The following is a 20,180-nucleotide window of genomic DNA, read 5'->3' on the forward strand; positions in this document are numbered from 1 at the left end:
TTGTGAGCCATACCTTAACAACTTCATCATTATTATGCTGGAAAATGCATGACATTTTCCCAGGAAATTAAGATGTAATGAACAAATATCATGAAATCATGGACAGCAGTATCTTACACAAATGTTTTACCATCTATTGTGAAAAATGACTACCACTCACAGACTAAAAATTCACTGTTACATTTTAATCCACTTTAAAGGTTGTTTCCATCCATCCAAATATGGCCTTGACGGCAATTTTCTCCACATCATTCTTTCTCAATATTTCCCGATCTTTTGGGAGCTTTAGGGAAAAAGTATGGGAAATAAAGACATTAATTAACAGTTGCCGCAAAGAATCGTATACAAAACATATCTATACTGATGGGAGGGAAATGTTAAGTGCACCTCAGAGCTTATAGGGGGATGCCAACATACTAAAACATTTAGGTTCAGCAAAGCCTGTGGTTCTCAAATGTCCACATGCACCAGAGTCCCCCAGAGGGCTTGTGAGACTGCCGGGCCCACCCTGTTTCTGATTGAGTGGGTCTGGTGGGGTATGTGCTGCTGCTGGTGGTTGAGGGGCCCCAACACCCCTGCTCTGCGCATCTCCCCTTCTCTTCCTCGTGCCTTCTCACTTCTGGACGTTGCCAAGATTGTTTTCCCTGGTCAACATCTTTGGGATCTGCCTCATTCTTCAATACTGTAGTCGAAGAGCTTTTATTCCAAAAACTCGGCAATTTTAGTAAGTGCTTATCATATCTATTTGCAGTGACAGGAAAAGTTCTCCTTTTGGCAATAAGTTTGTCAGGCTGGTTAAGAACCTTACAATCCACTCTCTTTGGTGAATCATTCATTTTCCTTGCTTCTTTTCGATGTTGCTGTTTCCAGGCATTTGACATTTGTCTGTTTGGGGATCTTAATGGAGTGTGAAAGCATCCCTGGGCCATCAAAGCAGAACCCACTGATCCCCTCACCTCCCTCTGTGCCATTTCCTGATGGGGTAGGAACCCATCCTGACTGCTTCCACCATCAGTAACTCTACTGGCTGGCACAATCGGAGCGGGAGACAAGGAAACATGGACAAGTAAGACAGCTCAAGCATTAACAAAGGAAGCAGCTGACACCAGAGCAAGCTCCTTTTACCATCCCTCCTGTCACCCCGCGAATCGTGACGGATCCTGTAAACTGTGCCCCCGACCAGACCACATCCACAGTCCCTCGAGTAAGCCATTCTGTTCTCACGCTGGCTCAGAAAAGGTTCACCAGACTTAGGGAATACTGACTGCGGCTCCTAATGCTGAGACTTCTACAGAGCCTTGTCCCCAGGAAACAAAAGTGTATGGCCCACACCACAATAATGAGGCCAAACTCTAGAAAAGACCTGAAATGAATCAAACATCACCTGGAGCCCAAGCAGAGAGGCCATGGCATCAGCACTGACACTGCCAGCCTCGCTCCTTTCTCTTGTTCAATTTCAAGTGACAGAGGTCTGTGATGGCTCTGCTCCTCTGCGGCTCCATAACTTCCAATGCTGTGGTCTAGACTGGGTCTCTGATGCCAAAAAGCAAAAAGATAGGTCACAGTCCTCTACATGGGAGTCATGTAAGTGGTTTAATTACCTATTGTCAGTGTGGAGCTTTACTCATTATCAAAGGACGCCACCAGCACCAGAGAATAAGAAATTTTATTTCAGCTTTTGGTCATTTTCCTGCCAAAACAGCCTTGTTTGCAGCCTGTTTCACAGCAAAACAAATTTTCAACTGCATTTGATTTCAAAAGAATTCAACGTTAAATGTGCCTTATTTATCAAGCACACACCACTCAATAAAGACCACACTCTGCCTCTCCTAAATTTGGCACCATGTAAACAGCTAATTCTCTCTTCTGCACAGGTCTTACCAAAAAGCAACACAAGAGTTTTGATACAAATGAACTTGTTCCCTTTAAAATGCTGTATCTGAAAAATAATCTCAAATTCCCTTGTAAGCAAAAATTTTTTAGGGATTTTTAGGAATGATGTTCATACAAGTGGATAATATCTTGACTTTTGCTCCTTGTGGAAAACGCAGAAGATTAGGATTCAGACAGGCAGACTGTGTGGCCAGCTAGGATGAATCAGAAGTTGGAAATACATAAAAACTGTGGAACTCAGCTTTGTTACTACTTTTAGGCAGATAAAACACATGTGAGCTCCATGATTATTCTCAAAGGAAGTCATGCTATCAGTTTTTTTAAGAGACTACAAAACCTGATTTTGAAATTATATCTTTCGTTAAAAGGTAACAGACTTTACTCAATGTATGATATCATACACTTGGCTACATAAAAAAGAAATTTAAAATTTATGGTTCAAAAAAACACTCAATTCTAAGGTTATTCCTCTGGAATTGACTCATACAGAAAACAAGCGAAGTAAGTTGGTTAATAATTCTGTCAGCATGCTCATGCAGCAGCTTAAAATGAGGAGCACAATTTACAACCCTGTGTTGCAAAGTATTAATAGCTGTTTCTTAGGCAATTAATTTTCTTCCCCACTTATTACAGGCATATCTGGCATTTTTGGATAATCCCCATTGAATGTATTCAAAGTAGAAAAGCATGCCCAAGAAAGATGATAAACATTCATGACACACGGATTCAAAATTATGGGTCTCAGAGTGACTCAGATATACCAAGGGAAAACAAAAGATTATAACCCAGGGCAGAGGAAGTCCGAAAGTCTGGGATTTTAGTCTTGGCTTGATCATGTGATTTTTTTGGCAAGTCGCTAAACTCTGTGACCATTCTTGTCTCTCTAAAATGGCAGTACAACCTAGAGATGTTAAAAATGTAAATAAAGTCATATATATAAGTTATTTGTAATCACAGGTAGATAGGAGAACTGCCAAGGCAAAAAGATGCTATCTGCACTGTGGAGATCTGAATAGGACATGATCACAGGACCCGTCTCTGCAAGAGCCAGAGCCTAGTGTGAAGAAAATAAAATTATGCCCGTGTATTTTTCTCTTAAATCCAACAAATTATGTTACAAATGTGTCTCAGGACACGATGGGGACTAGGTAAGAATGCACATATGACAATAATGCACATATGATAATAAAACCCCCCCTTCATCGCTAAAACAATATAGTAGTGCCATTTCATATTCAATAGGCACTTTATTTTCTGTACTGCCCTGGATGCAGCCCCAAGGGGTGACAGGAGAACCAGGGGTGGCTCCCAGGGATGCAGGGTTGGCTTTAATGCTACTCCTCACCTCCTAATCTCCCACCTGCCCCTCCCTCCACCAGACTCCTCGTTATGAACAACTGAAGGACGTGTTCTCCCTCTCACAGAAAGTGCCATTTAAATCAGCTTCAAGTCCCCCCTCCCAAACAGAGTCACACCCAAGCATCAACAAGGAAATCCTGGAGTTAAACACTGATACATAAGGACTATCATTTTTAAAGGGAACACAACAGAGCAGCCCACCCCACGTTCTGTGCGAGGAAAAGAGACAGCTGCACTTCGGGGAAAGGAGGCTCTGTCCCACTCGGCACCTATTCAAGCACAGAAAATATCCAGGGGCAGGGCTGGGAGTTCCTCTGGGACATTGCCAGAGAAGTGGGCACTTAGAGAACAGTTCCTCTGTATTTCAGAGCGAATGTACTCAATTCATATAAAAAAAGAACCCTTCCGTCAACCAGGCCCCCAAATGACACTCACGATAATACTTCAGAAAGGGCGGCTTTTCTCCAGCAGCTCAGGCAGCCACTGATTCCTCATTTTGACAAAGTAGCATCCAACTTCAGGCACAGCCGTATATATAACTCCACACGCAGCTGAGCCGTCATAAACACACCAAGTATAAAGGCGTGTCAAAAAGACATTTTTCTCCCCAAAGTATGGCCCTGAGAAGCCATTATTATAATAGAGTGTGGATTTCTGCTGCAGGTTATTGACCTATAAGCTAACAATAAAAGTCCCATTTCGTACATAAAAGCTTACACTGTGACATGAAGTATTAAGACACGATCCACTGACTATTTTAAGTTTGCAAAACAACTCAACCACTTCTTCATTACAGCATGAATGTACACATCCTCCTGTGGGAGAACAGCAACTCCGGAGACACGGCGAAGTACAGTCCAGCCACCGAAGATCCCATGAGGCTGTCTAGGAAAATGGAAGAAGTTCCCACTGTCCGTGCTGCTGGGGTCTCCTCTGAGGCTCCCGAAGGAGAACGTGGTGAATTTGGCTTATGGCACTCTCAGTGAATCAAGACCAGGCTCAAAGGCAAACTCTATCTCCTGTAAACACGATGCCACACACAGGTCTCAACTCAGTGTTTACATCTGTCCAGAACTGGCTACAAATTTGGGACTTCCTCAAATGGTATTAAAAGCTCTACATAAAAAGTATGCAAAAGCAATTACTAGTTTTTCAGGAAAAGAGACATACCTACTAAAAGCAACAGCTCTGTACACAGGGCTGTAGGAAGCTGCCGGGGCTACAACAGCAACGTAACAAACACAACATCGGGTGACCTTTTTTTTTTTTTTTTTTTAAATTGCTGCTGCAATACTTTACTTTAAAAAAAAAGAAAAAAAAAACAGAAAACCAAAAAACAGATTTCCACATGATTTCGTAAGAGAAAGAGTCCACTGCTTTGTGTGAAAGCAGGGTCATCCTGGCGGTGGAAGGACTGGGAATGTCAATTACACTACGCGAGATTCTGTGATACCAAGTTTAGGATGCGTTTCACAGCATCCAGTGGGCTCCTGGTGGGCGGGATCCTGCTCTCTAGCTGTATCCAGAGCTCTTTTCTGGTGGCATTTTAAAAAACGTAGCTGGAGCGGAGTCAGTGGCTTTCTCTGCAGCAGAGGTCCTGACCAACCACTCGGGGTTTGGAGATTTCGGGACCTGTGATGTTGGCGTGCTTGGTTCCGCTACATCCACGTGAACTGGTAAGGTGGTTACAATGAAAGAAAGGAAGAAAAGATCAAGGGGAGACAAATTAGAATCCGAGACACTGCAATGCACAAATCTCGGAATGTCTTTATTTTTTAACCTATGAATCCAAGTGGCTACACGGTTTTTTTCCCCTTTCCAAAAATACATACATACATACATACATAAAGGCAAATTTCAGAGAGAGAGCAAATATTTCTCTACCTGAGAAAATGGGTTGAACAGAACAAATAAATAAATTCAGCCACACAAATTCATAAGACAGTCATGATCACTTATCGAGCACCCACGAGCCAGGCACTGTGCTATGTAAGTACTGTCCAACCAGAATCTGATTTCCTAATGCAAACCCTTCCAAGTAGGACTGTCATCTCCATTTTCTTGATCAAAAACTGAGGCAGAGAAGACAGCAGATACACTGCTCGGGGACACAAAAGAGCTAGTTAAGTAGCAAGATTTAAACTCAGATACTGGAGGTCAAGCCCTTATGCTCTTTCTGTTACATCCCATGCCTCCAGTAACACAGCATTTCCAATAAATAGCCTATCATAAGAAAAATCACACAATTAGGCCCAGTGTTTTTCAATAAGGACACCAAAGACATTCTGGACATGATAATCATTGCTTGTGCAGGGCTGTGCTGTGTATTTTCAGACACTTACCATTCTGGACGCCATCCACTGAATGCCAAAAGGACTCCTCAGTCATTTTGATGACCAACATTGTCCTCCCATTTCCAAATGCCCCCTGAGCTGAGTGGTACAAACCACCATCACGCCCACTGCTTGAGAGTGAATGAATATACACTAAAATACAGCAAAGTCTAGAAAATTTTCGTTTTTACTTGTCACTCAATTAATTTCACCCCTAGAAATGTAACTAGATCAGTAATTTTCAAGTTATGGGTCCCAAAATCAATTTAGTAGGCCATGACCAGTCCTTTTCTTCTTAATGGAAAGGAATAGGATATGTCAGAGCAAACCCAAGAATTTATTTCATATTTACACATACACTCACATACATATTCAAACACGAATTTCTTACTGTGAGTTACTGTAAAAAACAATCCGCAGGCTATTTCTCTGTGGCACATATACGAGAGGTTCTTGAGGGCAACAGCTTTCAAACATGTTGGAACCTCACCCATGGCAGCAAGAAATACATTTGACACCACAACCCAAATCTCAGTCTCTCCCTCTCACACAAACACACACACGTGGGCACACACTCACTCACTCATATTTGGCTGAAAATAAATTTCACAAAACTGTACTTACGGTTACTATATGGTATTCAACTGCAATGGGGGAAAAACCCCTTATCCTAGGGAAACTGGGGGTTTTTGCTTTATATTTTTTAACTATAATATTATTTTACTATGGTAAAATACAGGTAACACAAAATTCACCAATTTAATCATTTCTACGGGTACAGTTCCGTGGCATTACATATATTCGCACTGCTGTACAAGCATCACCACGATCCACACCCAGAACTTCTTGACTGGCCCAAAGGGAAAGACTGTACCTGTTAAACAGTAACTGCTACTCTCCTCCTTCCCCAGCCCCTGGCAGCCACTGTTCTACTTTCTGTCTGCACATATTTGACCATTTGAGGTACCTCGCACAACTGGGATCATGCAGGATTTATCCTTCTGTGCCTGGCTCATTGCCTTTAGTATTATGTCCTCACCTGTGCTGTAGCATGTCAGAGTCTCCTTCCTTTCCAAGGCCAAATAATACTCCCCTGTATGTATAAACCACATTTTGTTTATTGATTTATCCAGCAATGGAAACACGGGTGTAAGTTTCCACGTTTTAGTTCCTGTGAATAATGCTGCTATGAACATGGACGTACGAATTATTTGTTTGAATCCATGCTTTCAATCCCTTTGGAAAAATACTTAGAAGCAGAACTTCTGCAGCATATGGTAGTCCCGGGCTTACAACTGTGACAAGCCACGACCCTGGGCCCCACGGCGGCTGCACTATTTTACATTCCCACCAGCAACGCCCAGGGGTTCCGATTTTTCTCCATCTTTCCTAACATTTCTGTGTTTTCTGGTCCTTGACAGAGCTATACTAAGGAGTGTGAAGCAGCCCAGAATCACTTTTGCACACGTTCTCTCAGAGAACACTGCAGTATTTTTCACAGTGGCATAAAATGGGATATAATCCAAATGTCCATCAGAAATGTTTAATTATAGTGTACTCAGCACAGTCATACAATGGAATACCAGATGTATATGGCAGTAAAAAAAAGGGGGGGCCATTTTAGCAGGACAAATCATGAATGAATCTCAAAACATAACTCGGTGAAACCTGTAACTTATAAAATAAGACATCCCATTTACACAAGCCTCCAAAGAATGCTAACTAGACAATATACTGCTTAGAGAGCTATATATGTCTGTTAAAGCTAGCTGAAAAAATTCCCAAAGAATGATAAATGATTAACAAAAAAGCCTATTCACATAACAAAAAAACCATATGAGGATAATGGTTATCTACGAGGACAGTGGGAAAACTGTAAAGGTGATGTTCATGTTCTTGAAGTGGATGGTAGGTACACGGATATTTGCTATTACTGTTTTTCTTGACACTTTATCTATTTTCCATAAATTTTCTTTCATAGCCCTTCAATATTTACTATAAAGCATTTTTAACTTTAAAAACCATTTGAACTTTAAAAATAAAAAGAGGCAATAAGAATCTGTCCTACGACACCTGAGATAAGAGCCAACCTACAATGGAACTACTGAAACCAATCGCAGGGTTTTAGGATAACTTTCAACTTTAAGATTCTATTCACTTATTCATAGAAGAAACGCCAAGTGAGGTCCTTCTCTGAGCTGTGTATTATTTTAGATGCTCAGGTTTCAGAAGTGAGCAAAACAGATTAAAAACTCCTGCTCTTGCAAATGCCCCTCTAGCATCGCTGGCCTGGCATTTGGAATCCGATGTAACGAGTTAACAGATTAACTGCTGAGTACCCTTCCAACAGATGCCCGAAGGACATATAACCTACCCCGGAGACTGGAAGGTCAGAAGAGGCTTTGGGGATGGCCAAAATAGGGCTCTGAATACAATGTCTTATCCTTCCCCGACTCTCCTTTATCTAAAGGAGGCACATGTTTAATTTTTGAAAGAATGGGATTTGTACACCAAAGGCTCCATTCTTGTCATTCATCTCATGGACATGAAATCTGGTTTTCATCTGAGTTCCTTGTGCTTCTTATAGCCACTTCATCTCAAATCTTAGAGAAAATAACCCATTTTTTTCTTTTCCAAGTACATTCTTTAAGAGCATAGAGGGCCATCCCACTTCAGCGTGAGTTACAAACTTGCCCTGTTCTGGTGTTACTGAAACAGAAGCAGGTTTACATGGTTACTCGCTAAAATCCAAGGGTGGCTGTGTAGGTTATAAAGTCATAAAGGGAAGGGGAGTGGAGATAAAAAGGAAATAAAGATGCTACCCTTTCAAGAAGGACCTACTTGACCACGCCAATGAAAAGCTCTGTTTCCCTGGCCTTTCCTGAGTGTTAATGTAAAAAGACAAGGAAGACAAGCTACTCCTTTCTGCTCTTCACTTCTCTAGCCTTATTAATACCTTTAAATTCAGTCAATCTCAACTCAAAACTTTCCACCAGTGGGGGAGGGGAAAAGGGAAAAGATTTGTGGCTGCATGTTTAAGAAAGAAGCTGAATTCATCACAGTGACAGGGGAGAGTGTTGGCAGAGATCTGAGCTATTTATTCTTTTAGGAAAATCCTATAAAGAATGACACAAGGAAGCCTCTATCTGCAGTCTTGTTCATCACACTGGTGAAGAGTCCGATAACAGATGTATGCAGTAGCGTGATTTAGTGCCAGGAGCTGGCCCCTGATGTGTATTAATACAGCGGCAAAGCGGAACGCACCTCTCTTCATCACTCATTTCTATAAAAGAGGTGGAATCCGAGATGGCCCGATGTTAGGCAGAGCAAGCCCATTTGTTCTACTGACTGATGGCGCGGGCTCGGGCTATGTCCTTCACCTCCATGGGGCACTCAGGTTGTGGATAGAAAAAAAAAAAAGAAAATGTTCAGTGAAGCAGACCTTAGTCAACAAGTGAGAGGAGGAGTGGGCTCAGGAGGAGAAATGTTTAATGCTCAAGCCTTGCTTAATCCCTCCCAGTAACATTTCCTGATTTGGGTATGGAACAAGGTTTTTAAACTCTTCTCACAGTCCTTGTCTTATGAACAACTAAAAGCTAAAAACAGAAGCTAGATATTGAGGGGGGGGGGAGACAAAAGCTGTAAGAAGGGAGACTGTTGTAATGCTTCCAATATCATTGGCTGGATTTTGATGCAGTCAGTTTGGGACCAATGCTATCTTACACAACGCAGAACACCTAAAGTGTGGAAGAGGGCAGCTCTCGAAGTCATAGGAAAACTGATCTGAACTTGGCTTGCAACCATGGAGAAGTGATTTAACCTCTGCAATCTTTAATTTTCTCATGTGTAAATTAGGAATAAAGACAGCATCTACCCTTTAAGTTGTTGCAAAGATTAAGTGAAATAATACAGGCAAAGTAATCAGCTCAGGCCATGGCCACAGAGAAATCACTGGAAAAAATTCACTGTAAATATCAGATGTAAGATTAAGATTGTCCAGTAAGAACCATTACCAAGCAGCAACCCTAAAGAGAAGCTGAAAGAGGTCAATTGTGAAGTATGCTGACACCTACTGAGTTAAGGGAGAGAGAGAGAGTTCCCTAGCTCTCTGAGGTCTCTTCTTCACGCATCAATCAACTATTCCGATCTATATAATATAGAGTATTTCCTGAAGAAAATACAGTATCTATGATATACTCAATTTCCTCAGAGTGAATTCACTATCATTGAGAAAATAACTGGGTATTTCTGAGAGGTCCTACAAAGAGATATGCTCTTTTTGTCCAAAGAAATTCCTCCACTGCACTGAAATAACACAAAAATTTCCTTGTTACTGATTATGTTTAACTATCTTCTTCTAACTCCAAAGAAAAATACTGATAAACATCCAATATTCTAATTACTACCCCCCATTTTTTAAGGACAATATATGTAAAGAGCATAAATCATAAACATACAGCTCAATGAATTTTTACATATGATATACCCATGTAATTCTTATCTAGTTATGACATACAGCATTTCTCAGAAGACTTCTGATTATGTCCTCTCCTAGTCACTACCCCTCACCAAAGATAACCGCTATTTTGGTTTCCAAACAACTGGCTTTGGCCAGGAAACTAAAAGGTTTTAACTGGAAAAACAGTTTTTAATTAGAAAGTTCATGACTGGTAAAGTATTAGCACTCTACTACACATAAAAACAGTGCAAATGTACTATATCGTGTGCCAAGTAAAAAAGTAAATAAATCCATGTTTGGCTACTGACTATACCATCACCCTAACTGGATTTTCATTAACACAGACCTAATTTCCTATCTGTGCTAGAACAAAAGCACAAATGACTGCGGATTGTGGATTGTGGAACACCGGGATTCAGACTCAAAAAGCCACATGACACAGTGAAAAAACACAGACTTCAGGGTTAGAGAGAACTAGGTTGGGATTCTTAAAATGTGTGTGACCTTGGGCAAATTACTTCTCACATTCTCATCTTCCCAAGTAAAATGGAAATAAAATGACCTACCTTATCATAAAGGTTAGATGAAAAGGTATATAAAACATAATTTAGTGCTTGACACACAGTAGGTGCTCAAGAAATGAAAATTACATACAGTTACCTGCATTTGGGCTGGACAGAGATGCTGTGGCCACAGGTTTCCGTTTCCTCTTGATGTCACGTGAACATGGGGGTCCCAAATGTATGTTTGCCTGTCTGTAGATGTGAGGAAAAAAAAAAAAAACATTGTTTTCAACTTTGTAATTCTTACTGTAAGACATTTATGTTCAGCCCAGATAAAATCCTTGACCCATTATAGACATAACACTAATAAGACAGGCACTGTTCTTTGTCATCAAGTGTCAAGCACAAGATTATTCAGAATTAATCATAACTCATTCTTCATGCACAATATAGACCTATTCTAAACTTTTTACTTAATTTCAGAATAGCAGACACTCAAGATTAATTTCAATAAATGTGTTTCATTACATGCTGATTTTTGTACAATTATTTTTCATAAAAACTATAACTGCAATTGTTCTAAACTCACTAATGAAATACCAACTCCCAAGTGGTAATATATTGAAAAGTTTAATGCTGCATGAACACAGAAATTTGTGTAGAATTTTAATAGGAATTTTAACCCTTCTGTTGCTACAATCTGGATTTTTAATAGTGTCTATATCACAAGTTAAGTAAGTTAGATTTCTGTAATTTTTAAAAAAATTACTTGCTAATAATATATTCCCTCATCTGAATATTCAGCTTATATTAAAAACAAAACAGTGGGTGTTCCAAAGCTGGAAAAAAGCAAAAGACTGTCTGAAAGACAATGAACCTCATACTGCAACAGCTGGTCACTATGTTAGTTGCCCACTTCCTCCTTCCTCAAATTAGACAGATCCTACCGCTGATTAAGGACCAAACTGATTATCACCTTTACACAAAGCTTTCCTTGAACATTCAAGGCCTTACTGACCATGAATCATTATTTAACTGGTAAACATATATCTTGTTTCCCTAATGAGGCTTAATTTCCTTGAGAACAGGGACCATGTTTATACTTCTTTGGTAATTTTCCAATGATCCACCAACCTCAGCACAAGGCACTCAGCTGACGGCCATTAAATATCTGTTGACAAGAACTGATATAGATGAGTAAAAGCTTTAAAAACCAAGTAGCCAACTGTACACTTAAAGTGGTTAAAATGGCAAATTCTGTATCCTGTATATTTTACCACAGTTTTTAAAAAATAGCCAGAGTCCGTAACATATAAAAAGGAATCTAATAAAATTACACCAGATGAACTCCAAATTGGTAGTCCTAGCTTGGGGAGTTAAGTCTCAACTAAATGATCGTAAAATGAGAACCTCAGTCAAATCTAAGAGCACCCAGCTAACAAAGCACCAAGACAATTACTGAATGGACAAATTTTCCTATTAAGAGGGCCCCCAATCTGGCAACTTCCATAGTTTAAAAGCATGCACGTATATAGTTTTTTTCTCTACAAGCAAAAGCTTAAGAATCGATTCACTTTATAAATAAGAAAAGAATTTAACTGCAATCATAAGATTTTTGGAATGCAAAGAGTACTACAATAGGCAGAGATTTACAGTATAAAGCCTGTGTTTTGGAAAATTCCATCCAAGTCACTGCGTATTGATACGTCTCTCCTGTATACAGAAAAAAAGTTAACTTTTGAGTATCCCATGAATAGTTAATTCTGAATGCCCAAAGTGAAATGTAAATTTAAATGTGCAAATTAGGGGAAAATAGTTCATTTTTCATAACTTAGCAATGTCCTGGGACTAAATCAACATGTTGATTTAATAGTAAGAAATACAGATGACAGAATATCAAAGGTAGACAGGCCTTCAGTCTAAATGGAAAGAAGATAATTCCTTTGAAGCCAAAAACACAGACAGAAAAGAGAGTGACCCTACAGAATTTTGGTTTCTGTGAAAACAAGAGAAATGTACAGAAATGTACAGAAATGTACAGAATAGGGCTTCCATCTTTTCCACGAACAAGGTATTTGAGTACATACAGATTCAAACTCAAAAACTGGTCACTTTAATCCAGTCATGCTGCTCCTGAAGCACTTCAGAGAGAAACAAGTCAAATAAAGGGTAACAGTTTATATTCATGCTTCTTTCTTCTTCCTTCTTCTTTACCTTAAGAAGGACTCCCCAAAACTTTTTAGGTTAAACGTTAACATCCTTTCTTCAAACTAAAACTCTGTTATTAGACGTCGAGATAGTGGTTACCCTTGCGCTGGGGGACAGAGGGGAGGAGGGACAGCGACTAAACAAAGCACCAGGAGCTTTTGTGGTTCTTTCTGATAATGATCTGTTTCTGGATCTGGATGAGGGTTACCTGAATGTGACTTCATTATCCTTCGTTAAAAAGTTTAATTAAGGGGCACCTAGGTGACTCAGTTCATTAAGTGTCAGCCTTCAGCTCAGGTCATGATCCTGGGATTCCGGGATCCTGGGATCAAGCCCCGAACTGGGCTCCCTGCTCAGCGGGGCGTCTGCTTCTTCCTCTCCTTTTTCCCTCTTCCTTCCCGTCCCGCCCTCCCCACTGCATGCTGTCTCCTTCTCTATCAAATAAATAAAATCTTTTAAAAAAAAGTTTAATTAAAAAAATGCAAAACATTCTTTTTTTCCCTCTATTTTCTTCATTGCTTCTTCAAGATCAATATAAAATGCTGAATTTTATGAGACAGATGCAAAATGAAAAGTACAAGAAAAGTACTCAAAAGAGTTTTAAGATATTATCTCTCAGAGTATCCACTGGGGCTGAACAAAATAAATACTGCCTTTTATTTACACACCATCCATCATTTTCACAGCTTTGCATGTTCGATAGATGTCAGTAAGACAGTTAAGGGACTATATCATCCCTCCTTTATTGACCTAGTCAGTAACATTTATCTCACATTTTCAGAAATGACACATTTGGGAATAAAAAGATCAAATCATTTATGTACGAAAATATTTACATTTTTAATCATTTTAAATGGAAATAGGGTGCTTTTTAAAATGCTTATTTGTTTTAGTAAAATGAAAGTAAGTATTACTTATAGCTACCCTGATGCATCTAGATTATTACACGGCCCTCACTACATCTGGCAGCATCCTTAGGGGGCTACTGTGGACACAAAGGCTCAGGTGGTTCTTCCCATGCCCCGCCCCTCTGGGCCCTGGTTCCCAGATCCCTACATTGGCCTGCTCCGTGATGGCGAGGGCTTCAGGGTTAATTGTCCCTACATTAAATGACCCCTGACTGCTAAGCCTCCAGACTGTTACTTGTTTCTGCGGTAAATGATCTACTTCTACTACCCCACTTCCACTCTTAAAAAAAAAAAAAAAAGATTAATTAATTAATTTACTTACTTACTTACTTGACAGAGGAGAGAGAAATCATAAGCAGCCAGAGCAGCAGGCAGAAAGAGAAATGATCTAATACCCCATTCCCAGTCTTTTTTTATTTTTAAGATTTATTTATTTATTTGACAAGTAGAGAGAGAGATATCACAAGTAGGCAGGACACAGGCAAGGTTGGGCGGCAGGCTTCCTGCTGAGCAGAGAGCCTGATGTAGGGCTCGATCCCAGGACCCTGAGATCATGACCTGAGTCTAAGGCAGAGGTTTAACCCACTGAGCCACCCAGGTGCCCCTATTCCCACTCTTAATTGTTAGCCTGAACATGCTAAAATCCTTCAAATTTTGTAAATTCCTCTGGTGATTACTCAGGAAAGAACTAAAGGCTTTCTAAGGAAGCCAGGTAATAAAGCTTACGAAGTCAACCACCTTATTTTGCCGTAAAAGTACGTTTTGCCTGGACTATTTCCTTTCTACTCTGGAGTTTTTCTGCATCTTCATTGTTCACTGCTTTTACTGAGGTGAGACAGTCCCTTCCCTAAAGGACCTTGTAGCCTAATCTTATTTCCAGCCACACAGCTTTTCTAGTTAGAATCTGGATAACAGAGAAACTGAGGCAGGGATACAGAGAAGCCACATTCATTCCTAGAATTCAGTTTAAAGCTCTTTCCCTCTTAACACATTTCTCTTAGGACCATTTCCAGGTTGGAGAGCTATTTTGTAAGAAGTGAAATAACATCACACCTTAGGTCTGAGTACAGAAGAGATACTTGTCTCTCCCTATATCCCTTCCTAGCAAAGATCTGGGAAAGGAAGAAGAGAAACAGTCAAATTATTACAAAGAACAGCAAGACATTTTCCTTCTTTTTGGTTTTAAGTGAACACTAGAAATGGAAGACTTCACAGCTTGGGAAAAATCTATATTTCCTTTTGAGGGCTTTGTCTGCCTTGGAAAAACCTTGGAGGACAGAGAGGGAAGAAAACTCAAAAGCTTGGAGACCCAGAGCCTTGGGAAATCACAAAGGAAGCTGAGTGCTTAGAGCAAGAAGACTCAAAGGAGACAGGAAATGGAAGCTGCCACCTGTATAGCACATTCCAAACATGAGGACACCCTGTTCGGGAGTGGAGAATAATCCGTGTGGCGCTGGAAGGGCCCCCTGTGTTATTTTTGGGAACCTGAGCATGGAAGTATGCACCTGCTGCAGCTACAGCCTCCTAATCAGAGGCAGTTCCAATTTTTGTGTGTCCCCAAATAATTCCTCATCAGTAACTCCAGACATAAAGACTGAAAAAAAGGAAACAAAATAAAATATTGACCTCTCCCCACCCTCATTTTCACTCAGGTGTATTTGGCTCCCTTTCTTTAATTTGTGTTATTTTATTCATACAGTATGTCTGTCTACTCTCACAAGATAGAAACTGAAAAGGGTCAACACACAAGCAGCTCTCACAAAGGACAGGGAAAGTCAGAGCTTCCCCTTCTCGCCAATACATGGTAGGTAGAAAGGGTAGAAGACTTAACTAGATTTTTAAGAGCAGTATGTAGTCGCTCCTGCACCGCAAATCATGTACTGTGTGTGGAGGAAAGGAATCGTTCAACAATGCAGGGAGCAAAAGGCTAAGTATCACTTAAGCTGAAATTTCCACCAAATCAAAACTTCCTTCTCAGTTGGAGTGGCAATGGTTATCAGAATCACGTGAGTGGCAATGGTTATCAGAATCACGTAAGGAGACTTTTACGAAACACACGTGCCCTCTCCATGTTGGGGTAAGAGAAGAACCAATAATACGCTTACTCTGAAATTTCTCTTCAGGTAATTCCAATAAGCTTCTACCTACTGTGAAAAGTACTGAGTTAAAAAAGAAAAAAGAAAGAATGAAATGCCAAATTCTCAAAGCCAAACTAGTTAATAAAAAAGATCTAAAAATTTAACCTAAAAAATAACAGAAGGATTAAATGAAAATGGACTGAAATAAAAACGCTGTTCCCTAGTATACAAACAATTACCCTAGAGAAAAGAGAAGGCTACCCTGGTTCTGTTTCATCTGATCTGGGCCTCGGAGTTCGGCTCCTTTCACAGCCCAAGTCCTTCCCCTAAATGCACCCCATTCAGCAGGACTGGTCAAAAGGATGGGTTGGGGGGGGCGGGGAGTCAGCATTAAAAGCAGAAAAATACATTCTTTAAAAATTCTTACTCCAGGAAAAGTAACTAAAAAAGTAACTAAATTCATTTCATAGCTGTGAAGGTGAATGCTGAAGATTAGCAATTAATTGAAAGAGTATTCTGTATATCTACACATAAACACAACATTTCTCTTTCACTTTTTAGTGGAGGTAACTCAGAGATCAGGTGTGTTGTTAAACGGCAGGGTTACTTAGGAAACTGGGCAGATCACTATGTCCCTGGGGCAGGAATGTACTTTTAGGGGGAAAAAAAAATTACTTTGAGAAATACATGCATGTTTAATAGAACCAATGTTGGCAAAAAAATAACTGAAGTGGCTGCTTTAGATTTAAGAACAAAGATGTTTAGAGTCCCTCCTAAGGAGTGAAAACAGTCTTTACCCGCCAATGGCAAGACAATTTAAGGAAGAGTTCACCTTCAAAAATTCACTCGTTTTAAAAACCCATTGAAAAGTTCACGTTTTTAATACGGGAAATAAAAATAAAATTTACCATGAGAATGTACTTATTTGCTGTATTTTTTTTCTTAGGCACACACAAACAAGTAGTATCAGAAAAAAAAATTAATTGATATTTCTAAGGACCAAAGGTCATATATATCATATATTCCAATTATTCTCCTTAATTACCAATCTATTCCCCTCAATTATTGTTAACACAAATTTATGGAGGCCTACCCTGTGTAAAGCACTCTAATGATATGGACAGGGTACACACAAATGACCGGGCTGAGGGCCTGACCACCCGGAGCTCACAGCATAGTGAGGAAGGCCGATGCGTAAAGAGCGAAAAGATACTAAGACACTGAGCTGTAATCAAAGAACAAAGTGCCAGGGTACAATGAAGAAAAGAGAATCAAATCGAGGGAAGTAGAAAGGCCCCTTCCTCACATGTGATTTTATCTTCAGGGTTAATGGACATTTATGAAACACCCAGTAGGGGAACTATTTTCTCAGATTGCACAGAGGACAGGGGCCGGGCCTGACACTAGCAGCCGCTAGTGAGAGCAAAGCACTTCACAATTAGAGGACACAGCCGAGGCTGATCGGACAGGAAGAGATCCCAGCAATTCCAGTAGTGTCTGCACTCAAACCTAACCCTCAGCAGTCCATGCCAAACAGCTCACCAGCGCCTGGAACTTCTCGGCACTCTCCTTCCCTCGGCCAGGCCGAGGCCGGCAGATCACGGAGCGGCTCCGTGCCACCCGCAGCAGCAGCAAAGTTCTGGGTCCATTGGAGAGTTGGGCCGGTTACAGGGGCCAGGGAGGGAAAACGCTTTCATCACTCCGCTTAGGCATAAGATGCCAGCCGGCCAAGAGGGGCTGTCAACAAGACTATCCGGTGAAGGACAAAAGATTCAAGAGCTGTGCACTCTCGGAGGGGAAGTTCCAGTAGGACTGGGCAGCTGCATGGACACGGTCCCAGCACAAACACCCTCACACACGGCCAGAATGAAGGCGCTACGGAGGTGAGCGTGGCGCGGCGCATCACGGCAGCCCCAGCAGATATGGGACTAATAAAAGGTTCTTTCCCCTAAGCCCTGAGGTAAAACCCGAGGCTGTTTACGATGGCTCCAAAGGTCAAAATTAATAGTGTGAATTGAGTCTTCTTCTCGCTCTTTGAAACTCCTTGTCAAGTGGCACGGCCAGCTGGGCACACAACTCTGATATGCAGATCGTAACGTTTGTGAACAGATAAAATGAATTCCAATGAGCACAGCCCATCATATTTCAACTCTCTGATGGGCAGGAAGGTCTCTCTCTTTTTTATCCACTGTCCAAATGCCTCCTCTTTTATAGTCCATTTGAGGCTATTTAAGCACCCCAAGAATCTGTACAACACCCCATTAGCAAATGACTCTGGAAGCCAACTCCAAGTTTATAAAACTGCCATTATCCTAAGGACAGAGTAGGGGTAGTGGCAATGTAAAATAAATAATTGTGTTAGCTACCAGTATGCTCAACAGTCAAATATGTGATTCCATTTTGATCTCCGCTAGCCCAATAAAAATGAGTATTTCCATTTTAAAGATAAGAAAATTGAGGTATAGGGAGGTTAAGGCACTTGCCCAAATAATGCCAAGGTTCTTAGCCAGGACTGCCTCACACTAATACCTGCTAATGTGAGATTAAAAACTTAAAGGAGGTCTAAGTACAAGTGGTGATACGTTACCAAATCACCCCTTGTGAAAGAAAAAAGGTCAGGAAAGTTGGGGAAAACTAAAAAATGCCACAAGACACTCAAAAACCACAACTCGTGACTCGCGCGTCATACAGAGAGCTGTAGCATTTGATAAGTTCTAGTTATGGTTTTCTACAGCAATCACGGTAAGAAAAGCTATCCTTCACAATCAATAAATCTCTCATTTTGGGAAAAGCTGCCTCCAGCACTCGCTCCTTATTACCATTCTAGAACTGTGTCCTTGACAGCAACACCACTGCCTCCACCTGAACACCGATCACACCATCTGCTGTTTGAGCAGCAGCAACTCCTAACACCGATAACAAGTATTACTACTTTAATACAACATCCCAATACCAGCAACCAAAACAACCAACCGAAAGAGCTGGTTCACGAAGCTCATCCACGCACCCTGCCGACTATCCAGACCCCCATCCAGCAAGCCCTCCCATCAGTGAATCACTGTGTGCCGGGCCCTGTGCTAGACCCTGACGTTCTCCGCTTCATTTCAGAAGTCGTCCAAAATGAAGTCCAGCATTCCACCTCCCATAAGGAATCACACACACACACACCACCGAATCACAGAGCTGATTACAAAATGGGATTTCCTATTAAGAAAATTACAAAGCGCCGGTCACAAAATCATATGCATTTAGGGCAACAGTTCATAACCTCGGCTGTGTATTAGAGTCACCTGGGAACTGAAAAATAATGCCAATGCCTCATCCCAGATCAGTTAAATCAGAATCTTCGAGTGGGGCTGAGCATGGCTCTAGTTTGTAAAGCTTCTCAGTAAAGCTTCTCAGGTGATTCAAAAGTGCAGTTGGAGCTGAAAAACACCAAATTCAAGTATTTCTAGAGTGGTAGTGCTGGAAACCTCACAACCCATGAATCTATTAGGCGGTGAAAGATCACAAAGACTCCCTTGCCCATCCACTGCACCTGCCATCTGGGCTGTATTAAAATGATACATCAATATAGTGCTCTCTTAAAATCAGGGTCCCATCATTACCTTGTTTATAGCAATGAAATACTAAACAAGAGAGTACCTGAAGTCATGTGCGCCCCCCTCACCACCCCCTCCCTCCCACACCCCTAGCGCTGAATGGCTCCAGCAGTGAGAGGGTGGCTGAGGGGTCCTGTCTCCTGAAGCTGAGTGTTTGGGTGAGTGGAACAGGCAATGTCCAGGCAGGAAGCAGCTTCAGCTCAGTAACCCGACAAGAGGAAACCTTCACAGTTCAGGCATGATTATCAAACTCTTTGTGCTCTTAAAGGAGAGTAATTATAGGCATGTGAAAAAAGGGAAGCACTCCCTGAGGAACTCTTCCTCACATGCTTCCCAAGAGGCACCAGGGCCATTAAAAATTCCATGATGAAGAGGAAAAACAGCCTGGGAACAGCCAGGAGGCAATACAGCAAATTAATACACCAGCCCTCCTCGGGGAAAGCTGTGATAAAACAGGAAACACTTTTCTCTTCGCAAAATAAAATTATACCACTAATGATAACATAGTCACCACACACACACACACACACACACACACACACACATACACAATCATTCTAATGATAGGTGTGAAATTCCCAAGGCTGCCCAGACGCTTTGAAAGAAATCTTTTCCTACTACAAATAAAATGGAACAAGAAAAAGATAAAATTTCCATTCGAAACAGTTTTTAACACAGTCATTCACCTGCCTCTTCCCTGCCACCATGGCTCTTTAACAGTCCTCGTTAGACACCAGGCTTTGTTAAATGGTGTCCACTCGGTGCAAATTTCCAACCATCCAGCTCTGAAACCATCTTATCCTTCGGCCATACCGGAGCTAAATGGCTCCTTCTCAA

At 41.0% G+C, this 20,180-nt stretch overlaps 1 protein-coding gene across 3 annotated transcripts in view; it reads right to left on the reverse strand.

The window, feature by feature from the left end:
- Window positions 1–1,647: 1,647 nt before the first annotated feature.
- The window catches only part of GPATCH2L (G-patch domain containing 2 like), a 54,028-nt gene continuing 35,495 nt past the window's right edge, over window positions 1,648–20,180 (reverse strand). For all 3 annotated transcript variants that reach the window (XM_059373679.1, XM_059373681.1, XM_059373680.1), the window contains exons 9-10: window positions 10,705–10,799; window positions 1,648–4,925 (exon numbers count right to left, since the gene is read on the reverse strand). In XM_059373679.1, coding sequence (XP_059229662.1) covers window positions 4,765–4,925; window positions 10,705–10,799 — 256 coding nt within the window. In that variant the 3' untranslated portion in view covers window positions 1,648–4,764. The remainder of the gene's footprint in view (window positions 4,926–10,704; window positions 10,800–20,180) is intronic.

Source organism: Mustela nigripes, chromosome 13 (genome assembly GCF_022355385.1).
Source record: "Mustela nigripes isolate SB6536 chromosome 13, MUSNIG.SB6536, whole genome shotgun sequence".
Taxonomy (NCBI): Eukaryota; Metazoa; Chordata; class Mammalia; order Carnivora; family Mustelidae; genus Mustela; species Mustela nigripes.